This window comes from Eublepharis macularius, chromosome 10, assembly GCF_028583425.1.
Source record: "Eublepharis macularius isolate TG4126 chromosome 10, MPM_Emac_v1.0, whole genome shotgun sequence".
Classification (NCBI taxonomy): domain Eukaryota; kingdom Metazoa; phylum Chordata; class Lepidosauria; order Squamata; family Eublepharidae; genus Eublepharis; species Eublepharis macularius.
The window spans coordinates 4,018,681-4,033,942 of record NC_072799.1 but is presented as its reverse complement, the minus strand read 5'-3'; the positions used below and the strand labels follow the sequence as shown (position 1 = coordinate 4,033,942).

Here is a 15,262-nt window from a genome sequence, read left to right as displayed (position 1 = left end):
TGCACATTAGACTATACTGTGGAACTCTGCTAAAGAAGTTTCAGGTGGGTAGCCATGTTGGTCTGTAGTAGAAGAGCAAGATTTGGGTCCAGTAGCACCTTAAAGACCAACTAGATTTCCAAGGTAGGAGCTTTTGTCAGGGAGCTCTGACTCTCAAAAGCTCCTACTCTGGAAACTGAATTGGTCTTTACCTTATGCTCACAGCACATATCGGATGAGAGCCTGGTCTAGTTTTGCACATTAGACTATAATGTGAAACTCTGCTAAAGAAGTTTCAGGTGGGTAGCCATGTTGGTCTGTAGTAGAAGAGCAAGATTTGCATCCAGTAGCACCTTATAGGCCAACTAGGGCTGTTTTTGCACTGCTTATCGGTCACGGAACACTGCGTGAAGCTCCCGGAACACCAGCGTCTTCCTGGCGCGATTTCACCAGGTAGTTCTCATGCGAAATCATGCCAGAAAGACGCTGTTGTTCCGGGAGCTTCACACAATGTTCCGTGGCTGCTAAGCAGTGTGAAACCGGCCTAGATTTCCAGGGTAGGAGCTTTTGTCAGGGAGATCTGACTCTCAAACGGTCATTCTCTGGAAATCAAATTGCAGGATCTGAGCAAGTCTGTTAATGATAGGACGTTTTGGAGGTCTCTCATTCATAGGTCGGAGGCAACTTGACGGCACATCACACACACACATTGTGAGGAAACTGCAGCTCCCGGCAGGGCTGATTTAAACTTGTTTCCCTGTTATCTTCCCGCTCCGTCTTTGATCCTGTTTATTCCATTCACAAATTTACATTAAGCTTTTCAGGGCTGGGTAGAATTACGTCTCTGACAGTCAGAAGGAGTGTTTTCCCATCAACTTCCAGACTCATCCCACAGCAGAAGCAGATCAAAGATTAATTGCAATCTGGCACTCTTGAAAGTGACTTTGTCCCCCATCATTTAGAGAATTAATAGTCATCTCTCAGCACCACAAATCAAAAATGTTAAGCTTTAGCATAAACACGCTGACTGATAGCGAACATCAGCTATCAAATAACTGGAGAGGTAAAATAACTAATGGCAGAGGACCATCCGGGAAATGCTAGGTTAGTGTGCAAAACTGCTGAGTCAGACCGTTGGTCAGTTGATCCTCTGCCCGGCTGCAGCTCTCCAGGGTCTCCGGCAGAGAAAGTTGTTTCCCAACATTAGCTCCCTGGAGATGCTAGACACTCAACCTGGTATCTTTCTAATGCAAAGCATGTACTCAGTGGTCAAACCGTGGCCCTGAAGTTCCATGGATTTCGATGAAAGAGAACTAAGAACGTGCCTCTCTCCGTTGAAATGAATGAGGCCAAAGGCCAAATCAGATGAGCACTCTTACTCTAACAGCCTTTCCTAAAGCAACCTATTCCTGTTCTCTTGGCGGAACAGGCTTCCTCGGGAGGTGGTGGGCTCTCCTTCTATGGAGGTTTTTAAGCAGAGGCTCGACGGCCACCTGACAGCAATGCTGATTCTGTGAATATGGGCAGATCATGAGGAGGAGGGCAGGAAGGGTCACATCAGTGCTCAGTTCTCATGGCCCCTTCTTACACGCCCAGGGCAATGCCAGTCACCACTTTGGGGTCAGGAAGCAATTTTCTCCAGGCCAGTTTGGTTAGGGATCCTGATGGTGTTTGGCCATCTTCTGGGCATGGGGCAGGGGTCACTGGGGGTGTGTGGGGAGCGAGGTAGTTGTGAATTTCCTGCACTGGGCAGGGGGATAGACTAGATGACCCTGGAGGTCCCTCCCAACCCTATGATTCTACGAGTCTATCAGAACTGGAGAAGCAATGGGGGTGCGTGAGGCTGCTCCCGGCTGCCATTTCTCCACCTCCCAAAGCCCTTTCATCTTTCCCTGGGCCAGCCATTTCTACACACAGGACTCTGCAATAGAAGTGCCATCCTTTCATAGGCACTCCCAACCCATGTCATCATGTGGCCACACTGTAAATGTTATGCTAGAAGGGCACTGCCTTGCAGGGACGGTGCTATGCCTACGATGCCGCTGAAAGTGTGCTTTGTTCCCTCTCCTGCTATTGGTCTGTGCCTAAATTTATCAGGCTTCTGAGTTGGCTGCTGTCCAGGCAGGAAAGTACATTTATTGTAGTGTTTCCACTTTCTTTCACTTTACAAGACATACCAGAGTTCCCTCAACCAGCTCTTGTGGACTGGGGTTTTTAAAGAACTCTTCTTGTTTCCCCTTCTAATAAATGGTTTGCAGTCTTGAGTGCCACCGGATTCCCAGGCTGAGTTCATTTACATCACCTTCCTCTCTGATTCTTTTAACTGGAGATGCCAGGACTTGAACCCGAGACCTTCTGCGTGCCAAGCAAGTGCATAGCCACTGATCCATGGCCCACCCCCTTGTGTAAAATGGCAAAGACACATTCCTCCTGATAATTTGAGCCTCACAACAACTCTGTGAGGTAGATTAGGCTGAGAGAGAGTTTCTGCCTTGAGGAATTAAATCTGAGATAGTGTGGTGTAGTGGTTAGAGTACTGGACTAAGATCTGGGAGATCGAGGATCGAATCCTTCCTCTGCCATGGAAGCTCTCTGGGTGACCTTTGGCCAGCCACACACTCCCAGCCTACCCCACAGGATTATTGTGAGGATAAAATGGAGGAGAGGTGAAGAAGGATGTAAACCGCTTTGGGTCTCCATTGGGGGAAAAGGTGGAATATGAATGAGGTAAATAAAAATAAATAAATAAATCTGAGTCTCCCCATGCTTAGCCCTGAAGTCTAACCACTATGCACTCTGGATCTCTGGTACCAAACTAGATTTGATGGGAGTAGCCACGTTTGCTTTATCGTTTTTGAGCCTCACTTACGTAGGACACACAGAGTAGGAGGCTGGTGGGTGGGATTGTGGCACAGTATAGCCAGTCTCATCCAATCTCAGAAGCTAAGTAGGGTCTGCCCCAGTCGGTACTTGGATGGGAGACTGCCAAGGAAACCTGGAGTTGCTACAGAGAGGAAGGCAATGACAAACCACTTCCACTCCCCACTTGCTTTGAAAGCCCTTTGATGGCATCACCATAAGTTGGTTGCAACTTGATGAAACTCACGTATAGGGGGCTAGCATCACAAAGGGTATGTGAATGAGAGAAGTTGAACCCACTTTATAACAAGGCAAGATAACAAACAACAAAGTGACTACCGTCATCACATTTGGGCTGACTTGGATGAGAACAACTCCTGCTTTCTTGGGGAGCTCTCCCAGGTGCTGAATCCAACCAGCTGCCAGTAACTAATTTTGCTAGGCAAGACTGCTCTTTAACACTGCCACCTATTGCAGCTGGTGGTTCTTCCACAATTCCATTTGTTTCTGTTGAGCTTGTGCAGAACAACTTCCTACTGGATTCTGCCTCTAGTTTGAAGAGGAAGTGATCGGAAATTTTTCCACTTTATTATTGAGGTATAATGTTGAAATCTTTCTTGTTTGGCTTTGCCTGGGTAAAACCAAGTGTAAGCAAATTGTAATTTAAGCTATTTGCTTTACATGGCTTTCTGTCCTGTTCCTAGTCATGGCTTTCTGTTTCTGTTCCTAGTCCTGGGGTGGAATCGGTTTAAAAACCACAGCAAGCAAAAATTGCTTTCTTCATATTTTTTGACTTCTCAGTCCTTGAACTAATGGGTTACTACAACTCACCATTCCACAAGGGATTCTTTCAGTCTTTAGGTGGGTGGGAAGATATAGAAGCATATTACGTGACTAAAACTGTTATTAAATATTGAAATAACCGATGACAAAGTTGCACATTTAAAAGCCCATACGTTGTCTATGAGGAAGTTCAAAAGTCCTTTGGCTTGAAGAGAAAGCGAAACACAGGCAGCCTTTTAAAGGAGCACAAATTGAATTGAAATGCAACTGCAAAAACTATGATATGAATGGGATTCCCAGAGTTCTCTGTTAACATAGCCCACCTAGGAAAAAAGCAATGATTAGGGCAGAGGTAGTCTTTATAAGCATGTTGCTCTCCCAAAATGAATTCCTTGCACTCGTGGTATTTGGCGCCCACAAAATGAATATTCACAAGTTACAGATCCAGATGAGAAAATGCATATATGTGTGTGTGTGGGGGGATCCTTTCTGCTGCCATGCCACTATTTAAGTTTGGTGTAACTTGTGAACTAGAGCCCACATGCAGGCATGAGTACGCACGTAGGTTTGGCCTGCCGAATCAGGAATCTCAGCACATTCAGGGTTCCCAGTGCTTGTACAGACCTGTGCATGCGCACGTTGACACGCATACGTTCTGGGTCACAAATTATACCCAACATAACTAGGGGTGGGAGGGAAGGTGGCATGGTATAGTGCGATCTCATCAGATCTCGGAAGCTCAGCAGGGTCAGTACTTGGATGGGCGTCCACCGAGGAAGACTCCGCAGAGGAAGGCACTGACAAACCACTGCAGCTTTTCATTTGCTTTGAAAGACCCATGTTGGGGTCACCATAAGTCAGTTGTGACTTGACAGCACTTTACATACCACATGTCTAGGGCCAGAGCCAGTTGGGACAATCTTACTTCTCCCTATAGGCATTCACACTTTCCACAATTGTTAAGTCATAAACACATATCAAGAGAGCCAGTTTGGTGTAGTGGTTAAGAGCGCGGGACTCTAATCTGGAGAGCCAGGTTTGATTCCCCACTCCTCCACTTGACACCAGCTGGGTGACCTTGGGTCAGTCACAACTGTTCTAGAGCTCTCTCAGCTCTACCCACCTTACAAGGTGATTGTTGTGGGGATAATAATAACATACTTCGAAAACCGCTCTGAGTGGGCATTAAGTTGTCCTGAAGGGCAGTATATAAATTGAATGTTATTATTATTATTATTAAGTATTGGGCAGAGTGTGAAAGGAGGGGGCAACATACAAGTACAGCTGTGCTGTGTGTGGAAACTCTGCTAGCAACTGCCCCCCCCATGTGCGCACACATTCTCTCTCTTTCCCAGGTGGGACCAGAGGTAGTCAAGCACGTGGTGTTCTGAAGCACAGCAGGACTGAGGCGAGGGTGTGCTAGAGTGCTGGAAGAGTCCTTTCGGGGAAATCGCATGCTGGGGTGAGGGGTGAGCGGAGTGGCTTTTCTGATGGGAGGGGCTGAAATGGTGACTTAGGCAGACAGCAGGACAAATGGTGAAAGGGCAGACTGGCCCTCGATGTCTCCAAGACTGCTTCTGGAGGTCCACTGCTCCAAAAGTTGCCGGAGGCCAGAAGCAAGTGGAACCAAGAAGCCCTGGACTGGCTCAAAGTGGGGCCTGGTTAATAATGGGGTCAGACGCCATTCATTTATTTCCAGAGGAGTTCACCATGTTAGGCTGTAGTTGCAAAATAGTAAAGAGTCCAGCAGCCCCTTTAAGACTAACCAACTTTATAGTAGCATAAGCTTTCGAAAACCACAGCTCTCTTCGTCAGATGTATTTGACAAAGAGAGCTGTGGTTCTCAAAAGCTTATGCTATAATAAAGTATGTTAGTCTTAAAGGTGCTACTGGACTCTTTACTATTTTCCATTCATTTATTTGTAACATTTGCATGCTGCGTCTCCAAGATCTGCTTAAGGTGGTTCACAATTAGAACAGTAAAAACAATATTCAAATAGCGATACGTATGTGCCGTTAAATCACGACTGACTTATGGCAAGCCTGGCAAGGGGCTTTCAGGGCAACTGAGGCACACAGATGGTTTGCCATCGCTTTCCTTTGCAGAGTCTTCTTGCGGGTCCCTCATCCAGGCATTGACCCTGCTTAGCTTCCAAGGTCCATCAAGATCAGGCTGTACCTCCCACACTTAGCAAGAAGAACAAATACAATCAAAACCAGTAAACACATCAGTAAAGCCATTGCTGATAAAACAGCCAGGAATGGCAAGCCAGGGCATAAAAACACTTAAAGCACATCAGTAATGGTGGGCATTGTTGCCGGGACCCTGTGCTGCCAGCCCCATGAGGGCAATATGGCTCAGCTTGTGCCAGAGCTGTTTTTGACTCCTGTTTTGCCTCTGACGAAAAGAGCTGTGGCTCTCAGAAGCTTATGCGACAATAAAGTTGGTTAGTCTTAAAGGTGCTTAAAGATGCCTCTGACGAAGAGAGCTGTGGCTCTCAGAAGCTTATGCGACAATGAAGTTGGTTAGTCTTAAAGGTGCTTAAAGATGCCTCTGACGAAGAGAGCTGTGGCTCTCGGAAGCTTATGCGACAATAAAGTTGGTTAGTCTTAAAGGTGCTTAAAGATGCCTCTGACGAAGAGAGCTGTGGCTCTCGGAAGCTTATGCTACAATAAAGTTGGTTAGTCTTAAAGGTGCTTAAAGATGCCTCTGACGAAGAGAGCTGGGGCTCTCAGAAGCCTATGCTACAATAAAGTTGGTTAGTCTTAAAGGTGCTACTGGACTCTACTGTTTGGCCTCTGAAGCCATGGACCAGACAGGCTGCATCCAGAAGAGGGAAGAAAAAGCATGCTGACCAGCCACCAGCAACCCTGAAGAAAGGAGCAGGCAGTCCCAGCAAGGGCAGAGCCTGTGAGCAGGTATGGGGCTAGGCATGGCAGTTCACAGCCAGGCCTGATTAGACTAAAGCCAGGGAGGGAGAAGCAAGCAGGCCACCCCCGGCTTGTTGCTGCCCTTTCCTCCTTTGCTCTGCAGCCCCTAAGGTTTGCCAGCAGGGAGCATCAGTGCACAGAACAAGCCCTCCTGGTTCATATTCTACGGGAGCTTCCCATCAGTAGGTCCAGAGGAATGGTTGTACAAGTGTGTGGTAAGAAAAATAAATGGGACTCCTGCCGGTCTTTGCCGCAAATTGACCCCATTCTAATTGCAAGAATGCATTAAAGGCAATATGCATGCAAGATCCATGGGAATCCTTATGCCGACAGAAAAGGATCGATCATGGTTTAGCTGAGTTTTGCCCTTCTCCCGAGGAACTCTGGGTGTGTACATGGGTCTTCTCCACCCAGATACAGGAGCAGAAAGAAACCAGAAGAGCCATATCTCTCTGCCATGCTTCTTTTTTTCAGTAGCAGCTTCTTATTAAACCTGCCAATGCTATATCCCAGGATGTGATGTCTGTGGGTGGATAATTGCTAAGCTGATAGGGAGGGGGGATATTTTCTTACAAATGTTACTTTCGTACTCCCTATTTCAGGTTGGTTTTTAAAACCAACAGGTTTTTTTAAAGAAGGGTTTTGGATGACATGTTTCTTTTCATTTATCATCTGCCGTTCACACGGGGAATCAAGGCAGATGACGAGAACAATAGAACGATTCAGCCATTCAGCAAGCTGATTACAAAATATAACATTTGAATCGATCATCAAAGTGTGTGTGTGTTATGTGCCATCAAGTTGCCTCCGACCTGTGGCGACTCTATGAATGAAAGACCTCCAAAATGTCCTATCATTAATAGACTTGCTCAGATCCTGCAAACTGGAGGACGTGGCTTCTTTGATTGAGTCCAGCCATCTCGTTTTAGGTCTTCCTCTTTTCCTACTGCCTTCCACTTTTCCTAGCATTATTGACCTTTCCAGAGAATCTTGTCTTCTCATGATGTGACCAAAGCACGATAGCCTCAGTTTTATCATTTTAGCTTCTAGGGAGAATTCAGGCTTGATTTGATCTAGTACCTGCTGATTTGTCTTTTTGGCAATCCATGGTATCTGCAAAACTCTCCTCCAGCACCACATTTCAAAGGAATCAATTTTCTTCCTGTCGGCTTTCTTCACTGTCCACCCTTCACATCCATACATAGCAATGGGGAATACCACTGTTTGGATTATCTTGATCTTGGTTCCCAGAGAGACATCTTTATCTTTAAGGATATTCTCTAGCTCCCTAAGGAAAGGGAAAGGTAGTCCCCTGTGCAAGCACCAAGTCATTACTGACCCCTGGGAGGATGTTGAATCACAACATTTTCTTGGCAGACGTTTTACAGGGTGGTTTGCCGTTGCCTTCCCCAGTCGTTTACACTTTACCCCCAGGAAACTGGGTACCTATTTTACCAACCTCAGAAGGATGGAAGGCTGAGAGCAGAACCACAAGTGACAAAAGGCACAGGTTGGACACTGGTCAGCTCCCCTCAAGTTTTGGCGGGAAATGTAGGCCGCTTGGCGGAATGTTGGACAAGTGACAGTTGAAAAGTCCGTTGGACAGCAGTCAGAGAGCGAAGCTGCGAGACCGGGACGCCTACATTTCCCATCAAAACTTGAGGGAAGCTGACAAGTGTCCAACCTGTGCCTTTTGTCACTTGTGGTTCTGCTCTGAGTCAACCTTGAGCCGGCTATTAGAACCCGGCTTCCACCAGAATCGAACTCAGTTCGTGAGCAGAGCTTGGGCTGCCGTATTGCCGCTTACCACTCTGCCCCACGGGGCAGACAATCATCAAAGATTCCTAGTGAAACGATATAATGCAGTTGGGCTGGGAGTGAAGAACTGGAAGAATAAAGAAACCCAGCTGATCCATGACTCCCTCTACCCTATTCGCTCTACAAGAAAGCCCTCCTGAACCGTTTTGTTTTGCACATTTTGCAAAACCATAGAAGCATGGAAAGCACCCATTATCATCAAGCAGATGATTCCTTAACGTGGCAGCTACCACCAAGAATGCACATGAACAGCAGTTGCCGATTTTACCTGTTTGCAGGATGGCACCTTCACACTGCTTTGCTCTGATGATGGGAGCCGTCACAGCAGAACCTAGCCGGAAAGGCGGTCTTGCTTGTACACAGGGACCAATATCATTAAGGTCTTTCTAGGTGAAAGCTACAACCTTGAATGGAGCCAGGTAATTAATTGGTAACCAACGGTTACCAATTCTGACTCTGCAGAGTGAGAACAATATGCCGATTCTCCTTAGCGCCTGATAATATCCAGGCCATGGCATTTGTGCTAACTGGAGTTTCTGCGTCGTCTTTAAAGACATACCCATGTAGGGTGCATTGCAGTAGCCTAGCCTCAAGGTAACCATAGTATGGATCCGCATGGCCAGGTCAGCCAAATTAAGGCAGGGGGACATCTTCTAAGCAAAGTGGAGCTGGTAGGATGTCTTTTTCCAGCTGTCTGAAGTGGTGGGGCAGTGGATAAGCTTGCCGTCTCTGGAGTGCTTGAAATTGCAAAGCTGAAATCGATCATTCCTAAGTTAGCTTGTAGGAGTGAAGCAGGTGATACCCAATTTCTTTCAGGAACTCCGAGAAGTGGGAAGAAAGGGCAGCATCACTGAATGGAGGCTTCGGAAGGCTGTGGGTTTTTCTGACCTCCCGAAGACCCAAAGCAATGGGGGGGGGGGTTGAATCTGCTCCACACCAAATCTATTCCTAAGCAAAATGATAGGCTCGTGAGGTCTTCAGAACTCAAAAGCTTGCATGTGCATTGGTGTTATAGTGGTTGGTCTGAATTAAGGGCGTTACATGGCTTTGGCTTTAGAATTTGTCTGGGGATCAATGCTTGCTATCCGTCTGTTTGATGGTCTGCGTCACGAGTTTGGAGCACATTGTAGCGAAGTCCTTCAGTTCATCTGGAACTGATGCTTTAAAGCCACCAAGAGAATCGCCTGGGAGGCCCCAGTTCAAATCTTGCTTCTTTCACAAGCGTCCTAGGGCTGCATTCAGACATCACATTGAGTTCATATTCATCCAGGTTCCTATTTTACTCTTCCATGCATCAGTTGCTCAAGGGCAGGAGGTTAGGGGCAAAGGTAGGGATTTGTAATTAGAAATCTAGAGGAAAACGTCTCCTCTCTGAACTCTCTAGAGGAGAAGTGGGATTAAAAATGCTAAAGAAACAGCTAGGCGATGATAAGAGACCGGCAAGTGTGGGCAAAAAGAGAATCAGTGCCACAAAAATTGCTGATGTGTTTTTCTCTTCCAGCGCTACCAGCCAAGCCTGATGCTGGCCAGGCCATTCTGGGTCTGGAACTGGGATCTGCATCCTGTGTGCTTTCACCTGCCATCCCCTCCCCAGCAATGACCTTGTGGAACTGGCGTTCTGTCCTGCTGCGCCCCCGTCCTGCCTGCACTGCCAGTCCCGCTCCTCGCACCGCCCACATGCCTGCACCATGACAGGGGCCCGGCGGCTGGATTCCTGCGGAGGAGGGCTTCACGGCAGGTGGTGTGGCTCTGGCTGAGGGATGGCCTCGCTGGACCTGCCTTACCGGTGTCCGCGTTGCGGGGAGCACAAGCGTTTCCGGAGCCTGTCATCTCTGCGGGCGCATCTGGAGTACAACCACACCTACGAGACTCTCTATGTCCTCTCTAAGACCAACAGCATCTGCGATGCCACCGTCTTCCCCCTGGCACCAGACGCCACCTTGTTGACCCCAGCCACCCGCCGAGACATCTTCGAGAGCACTTCCTTCCAGGGGAAGGAGCAGCGCTTCACCTGCGACCTCATCCCCGCCGACGAGCAGGAGCCGTCTTCGTCGCCAGTGTCATCCCGCTACATACACGAAATCGAGATCCCACTGACGGAGATCTTCACCCGCAAGGCCATGACCTCGGCCTCCACTCCACCTGCTGCTGCAGCCGCCGCAGTGGCCGCAGTGGATGCGGCTTATGAGGAAGGTTTGACCCGCCTCAAGATCCGAGCTTTTGAGAAACTGGAAGTGGACAAGCGCCTGGAGAAACTGACCGAAGAAGTGGAACAGAAGATTGCCTCGCAGGTTGGCCGGCTTCAAGTGGAGTTAGACAGGAAGAGCTCGGAGTTAGAGAAAGCCAAGCAAGAGAGTATCAGGCTCAGCCGGGAGAAGCAGGAACTGGAAGAGCGGGCTGTGGAGCTCTCCCGGCAAGTGGACGTCAGCGTGGAAATGTTGGCTTCCCTCAAGCAAGATCTGGTACAGAAGGAGCAAGAGCTGACCCGGAAGCAACAGTAAGTCCAAATTTCTGTGGTCTTGGGGCCTGTGGCAGGGGTGGGATGACGGTGGGTAGAATGTGGGTGGATGCATCAGGGTAACTCAACCATCATCTCCATCTGTGTCCTGTAAAAGCATCTGGCAATAACAAAGCATGCTGGGTGCACTAAAGTATTACGTTAGAGGGGTCTCAGAGGGGCCTGGCACCATTGACTTTAAATAAATAAACTTTCCATTTGTCTGCCCGGGGCAACCTAAGGGTTAATCTCCTGCTCTGGAAGAGATATTCCAAACTCTTGGGGGTGGGGTTAAAACATTATTAATCTTGGTTCCTACGAAAAGGCTGGGTCTAACCTGCTTTTCTCCGCAGGGCGAGGAGTGGGCCTCTGTAGCTGTATTCAAGGGAGGGTGGGGGGCAGAGTGGAAATTGTGGATTTAAATAAACGGGTCCCCTCACCCTTCTTTCCCACCCTAATTCAGTCACCAGCACTAAAAAAGTCAGAATTCTGCACTGATTAAATTTGCATATGTTTGCATGATTTTTCTGTGTGGGGGGAAGCCCACCTTTTGGCAACTAGGATGCTTAAAGAGATGGAACACTTCCCCTATGAAGAAAGGTTAAAGCGCTTGGGGCTCTTTAGCTTGGAGAATCGATGACTGAGAGGTGACGTGATAGAGGTTTACAAGATTATGCATGGGATAGAGAAGGTAGAGAGAGAAGTATTTTTCTCCCTTTCTCACAATACAAGAACTTGTGGGCACTCAATGAAATTGCTGAGCTGTTGGGTTAGAACGGATAAAAGGAAGTACTTCTTCACCCAAAGGGTGATTAACATGTGGAATTCACTGCCTCAGGAGGTGGTGGCAGCTTCAAGCATAGGCAGCTTCAAGAAGGGATTGGATAAACATATGGAGCAGAGGTCCATCAGTGGCTATTAGCCACAAGGTATGGATGGCACTCTCTGTCTAGGGCAGTGATGCTCTGTATTCTTGGTGTTTGGGGGGGCAATCAGTGGGAGGGCTTCTAGTGTCCCTCCTGAGGACACCTGGTTTTTGGCCACTGTGTGACACAGAGTGTTGGACTGGATGGGCCATTGGCCTGATCCAACATGGCTTCTCTTATGTTCTTATGCTCTTGCTCAGTCCCTGCTCCAACATCCGAGATTCCACTTCACCAGACATCGGCTCCATTGACATTGTATATAGGGGGGTGTGTGTTAAATGAAGGCTAAAATTCTTAGAATGCTTAATTCAATGTCCAGTTTCTCAATCCAGGGCCTCCTGCAGATTTCACCAAGCTGCATCTTTTCCCACTTTGTTTGAAAACGGAAATAAAGCGAGACGTGACTTCTGCCACCATCTCCCACTTAAGGCAACATGCCCGTTGTTTATGTTCTGTTGGGCCAATTTCTTGTCTGAAATGAAGTCTTCAAGTTAGATTTCACGCATTATTTTGCTGAAATCAGAAAAGATTACCCTATCCCTCCCCACCCTAGATGCCGATTGCCTCCTTCTGCTGCTTCTGTTATCTTAGAGCGCCCATCTATTTCAGGGTAGTTCGCTACTACTTAATTAAGTGCATTCAATGATTCACCAGAAGCAGTGGTTTTCCGAAAGTATGTCTCTGAATAGCTGGTGCTTGAGGGCTAATAGCAAGGGAGGGCTTTCACCTCCAGGAAGGTGCATCAGCTTCCCAGAAGCATCTTGTCCCCCACTGTTCAGAAAAGACGGTCTTTACCCAGCATGTGCTCTGTTTCAGACCTACATGTTATATGTGACAGCTCATTTGCAACAATAAAATGTTTCAGAATTCCAAAACTCAGCCCCAAAACAAGAAAACTTGTATCAAAACAAGAAAACTTCCACTATCCAAATAGGCAAAGTTGGCAGCTGGATACAAATTCAGTTTCACCCAGTGAGGAAATAGATGTTGTAGCTACTGACTAGGTAGAGTGGGGCTCTCTGTTATCAATATGTGTAGGATTCTCTGATAAATAAATCGTACGTTGGCCCCAGAAACCCAATTAAAGGATTCCATGTTTGGGCCATTAGCAGAGTCTATTGTTTAACAGTGAAAGCAGGAGAGAAAATAACAAAACATACTCTTGATTATATTTAGAAAGGAAATAAGAGTTCTTTATTGTAGGAACTCTATACTCTGATAGGAAAGGAGGAGAGAGAGATCCTAATTACTTACCTAGTCTAAGAATGGGCATGGATGCTAGGACAAATCCTGCATACACACTTCCAAGATAGAGGGAGGAAAAGGTGAGAGATGTTGCCTGGAACAATACCAGAAAGAGAAGAAGGAGGAAGTCAGGAGGAGGAAATCCTGAGAATAGCAATCTACATATCAAAGGATAGTCAAAGCAGTAAACAGAATGGCCCCTCTGACCTTTCCATCTTTCTTGCTCTTCGGTTTGTCCCCCTTTGAAACCTGAGGAAAGGGACAGCGCTGAATTCTCCTCTGCCAACATTCTCCTCCTAGAATTCCATTGCGCTTACTCTAGATTTATTGCTATGTATTCGAAGGCCTGCTTTTCCTCAACCCACAAGAAGAGATTTACACAGTTTTCCATTTACTTGTGTGGATTTTCCTGCCCTTGCAAGCATTGGCATTGCACATATTCCTCCATTTTTCTCTAAATGAAAATATACCTTTTTTCCCAAAGGGTGTTTTGGCAGTTCCCAAATCATAGCTGTGCATCATGTGTGTAATTGACTTAATTGCACATCATTTCCTCATTCAAAATCAGATTTTCAAACAATATCATGCAGATCGGAATGATGTGTTGCGCATGGCATGCACAACTGGCTTAATTGTGCATTTTTCTTCCGCAATTAAACCCCTGACTGTTTTCACTGATCCTCCAACAAAAACATTTTCAACTTACTGCCTGCGTGGGTCACATATCCACGCCAGCAAATATGTGACTTTCACATCAGAAAAATCACAGATATCTCTGGACCGTCTCTCCCCACAAGAGACAGCTGTTGCTCCCCCCCATGCCCCCCCCATCTCTGCAGTGCAAATGCTGTGAAGGAACAGTTTCAGCGGTCCAGAGAAGAGCAGGCCTTGAGGGAAAGCAAGCTGAATATTAAAGCGCACAGTGGCTACACGAAAATGTATTCCTTTCTAGAAACAGCTCCCTCTGGTATTTCCCACCTCCCTGATCTTTATTTAAACAGGGCGTTTGCATGGAGATGGAATCAGCACCTTGGTTTCAATTAAATGCATGCTTCAAGATCAGGCTGCTCACTGCATAGGTATTTTATGAATATGTGGCTTGTGCTGCCGGGTATATTTACCGTGAGATTTTTTAGAGTGAAACAGAGAACTAAGAGCTCCTTCGAAAAAGCCCTCCATTAATTTGGCTTTTTTCACATTTGTTTCCCTGTCTGCTGCTATTGCTTTGGTGCCATTCCCTCCCAGCTATCTCTTGCCCTAGGGGCTAAACTACACATTACATTTGCCACGTGGTCACTGCAGGGATTTCCGTCCCCAAGCCAGCTGCACATTCCCCATGGGACCTCTATTTAGAAGTCCTCCAGGGACCCAGTTCTGGTTGGGATCTTGGCAGGGAGACTTCTGCCTCCTCCCCTGCACCATTTTTCCAATTGGAAATGCCCTGAGAGGGTAAAATAACATCCCCCAGAGAGCCAGTTTGGTGTAGTGGTTAAGAGCGTGGGACTCTAATCTGGAGAACCGGGTTTGATTCCCCACTCCACCTGAAGCCAGCTGGGTGACCTTGGGCTAGTCACAGCTCTCTCAGAGCTCTCTCAGCCCCACCCACCTCACAGGGTGTTTTGTTGTGGGGATAATAATGACATACTTTGTAAACTGCTCTGAGTGGGCATTGTTATCCTGAAGGGCAGTATATAAATCGAATGTTGTTGTTGTTGTTGTTGTTGTTGTTATGTTTTATTTATTTTGTTCAATTTATATTCCGCTCTCCCCACAAGCGGGCTCAGAGCAGATCACAGACACTAATAAATACAATAAAAACAAGTTAGCATAATTTAGATTAAAACATCTCAGTCATTACAATAAAATCTATATAAGACAGTCGCACCCATATTGCATATTCACCAAACATTGAAACAGATCCGTGGGGCAGGGTGGCCAGCTGCCAGACGAAAACAGTCTGAGGGGGGCAACACTTCTCCCCTTGGTAGGAGGCCGGGTTTTTGGCCTGCCCATCTCAACCCCCATATGCCTGGTGGAACATCTCTGTCTTGCAGGCCTGGCCAAAAGATAATAAATCTGTCTAGGCCCCCATTTCCACAGACAGAGAGTTCCACCAGGTTGGGGGCAGCATCAAGAAAGCTCTGGCCCTAGTTAAGGCAAGGCGAACCTCCCTTGGGCCAGGATCCACCCGTAGATGTTTATCTGCCAAACGGAGCAGTCTCCG

The 15,262-nt window shown here is 47.1% G+C and overlaps 1 protein-coding gene across 1 annotated transcript in view; it reads left to right on the top strand.

Annotated features, from left to right (window-relative positions):
- The first annotated feature begins 10,130 nt into the window (after positions 1-10,130).
- Positions 10,131-15,262, top strand: part of FBXO41 (F-box protein 41) — a 48,792-nt gene continuing 43,660 nt past the window's right edge. Inside the window, exon 1 of the mRNA XM_054990642.1 lies at positions 10,131-10,867. Within this exon, the coding sequence (XP_054846617.1) occupies positions 10,131-10,867 (737 nt within the window). The remainder of the gene's footprint in view (positions 10,868-15,262) is intronic.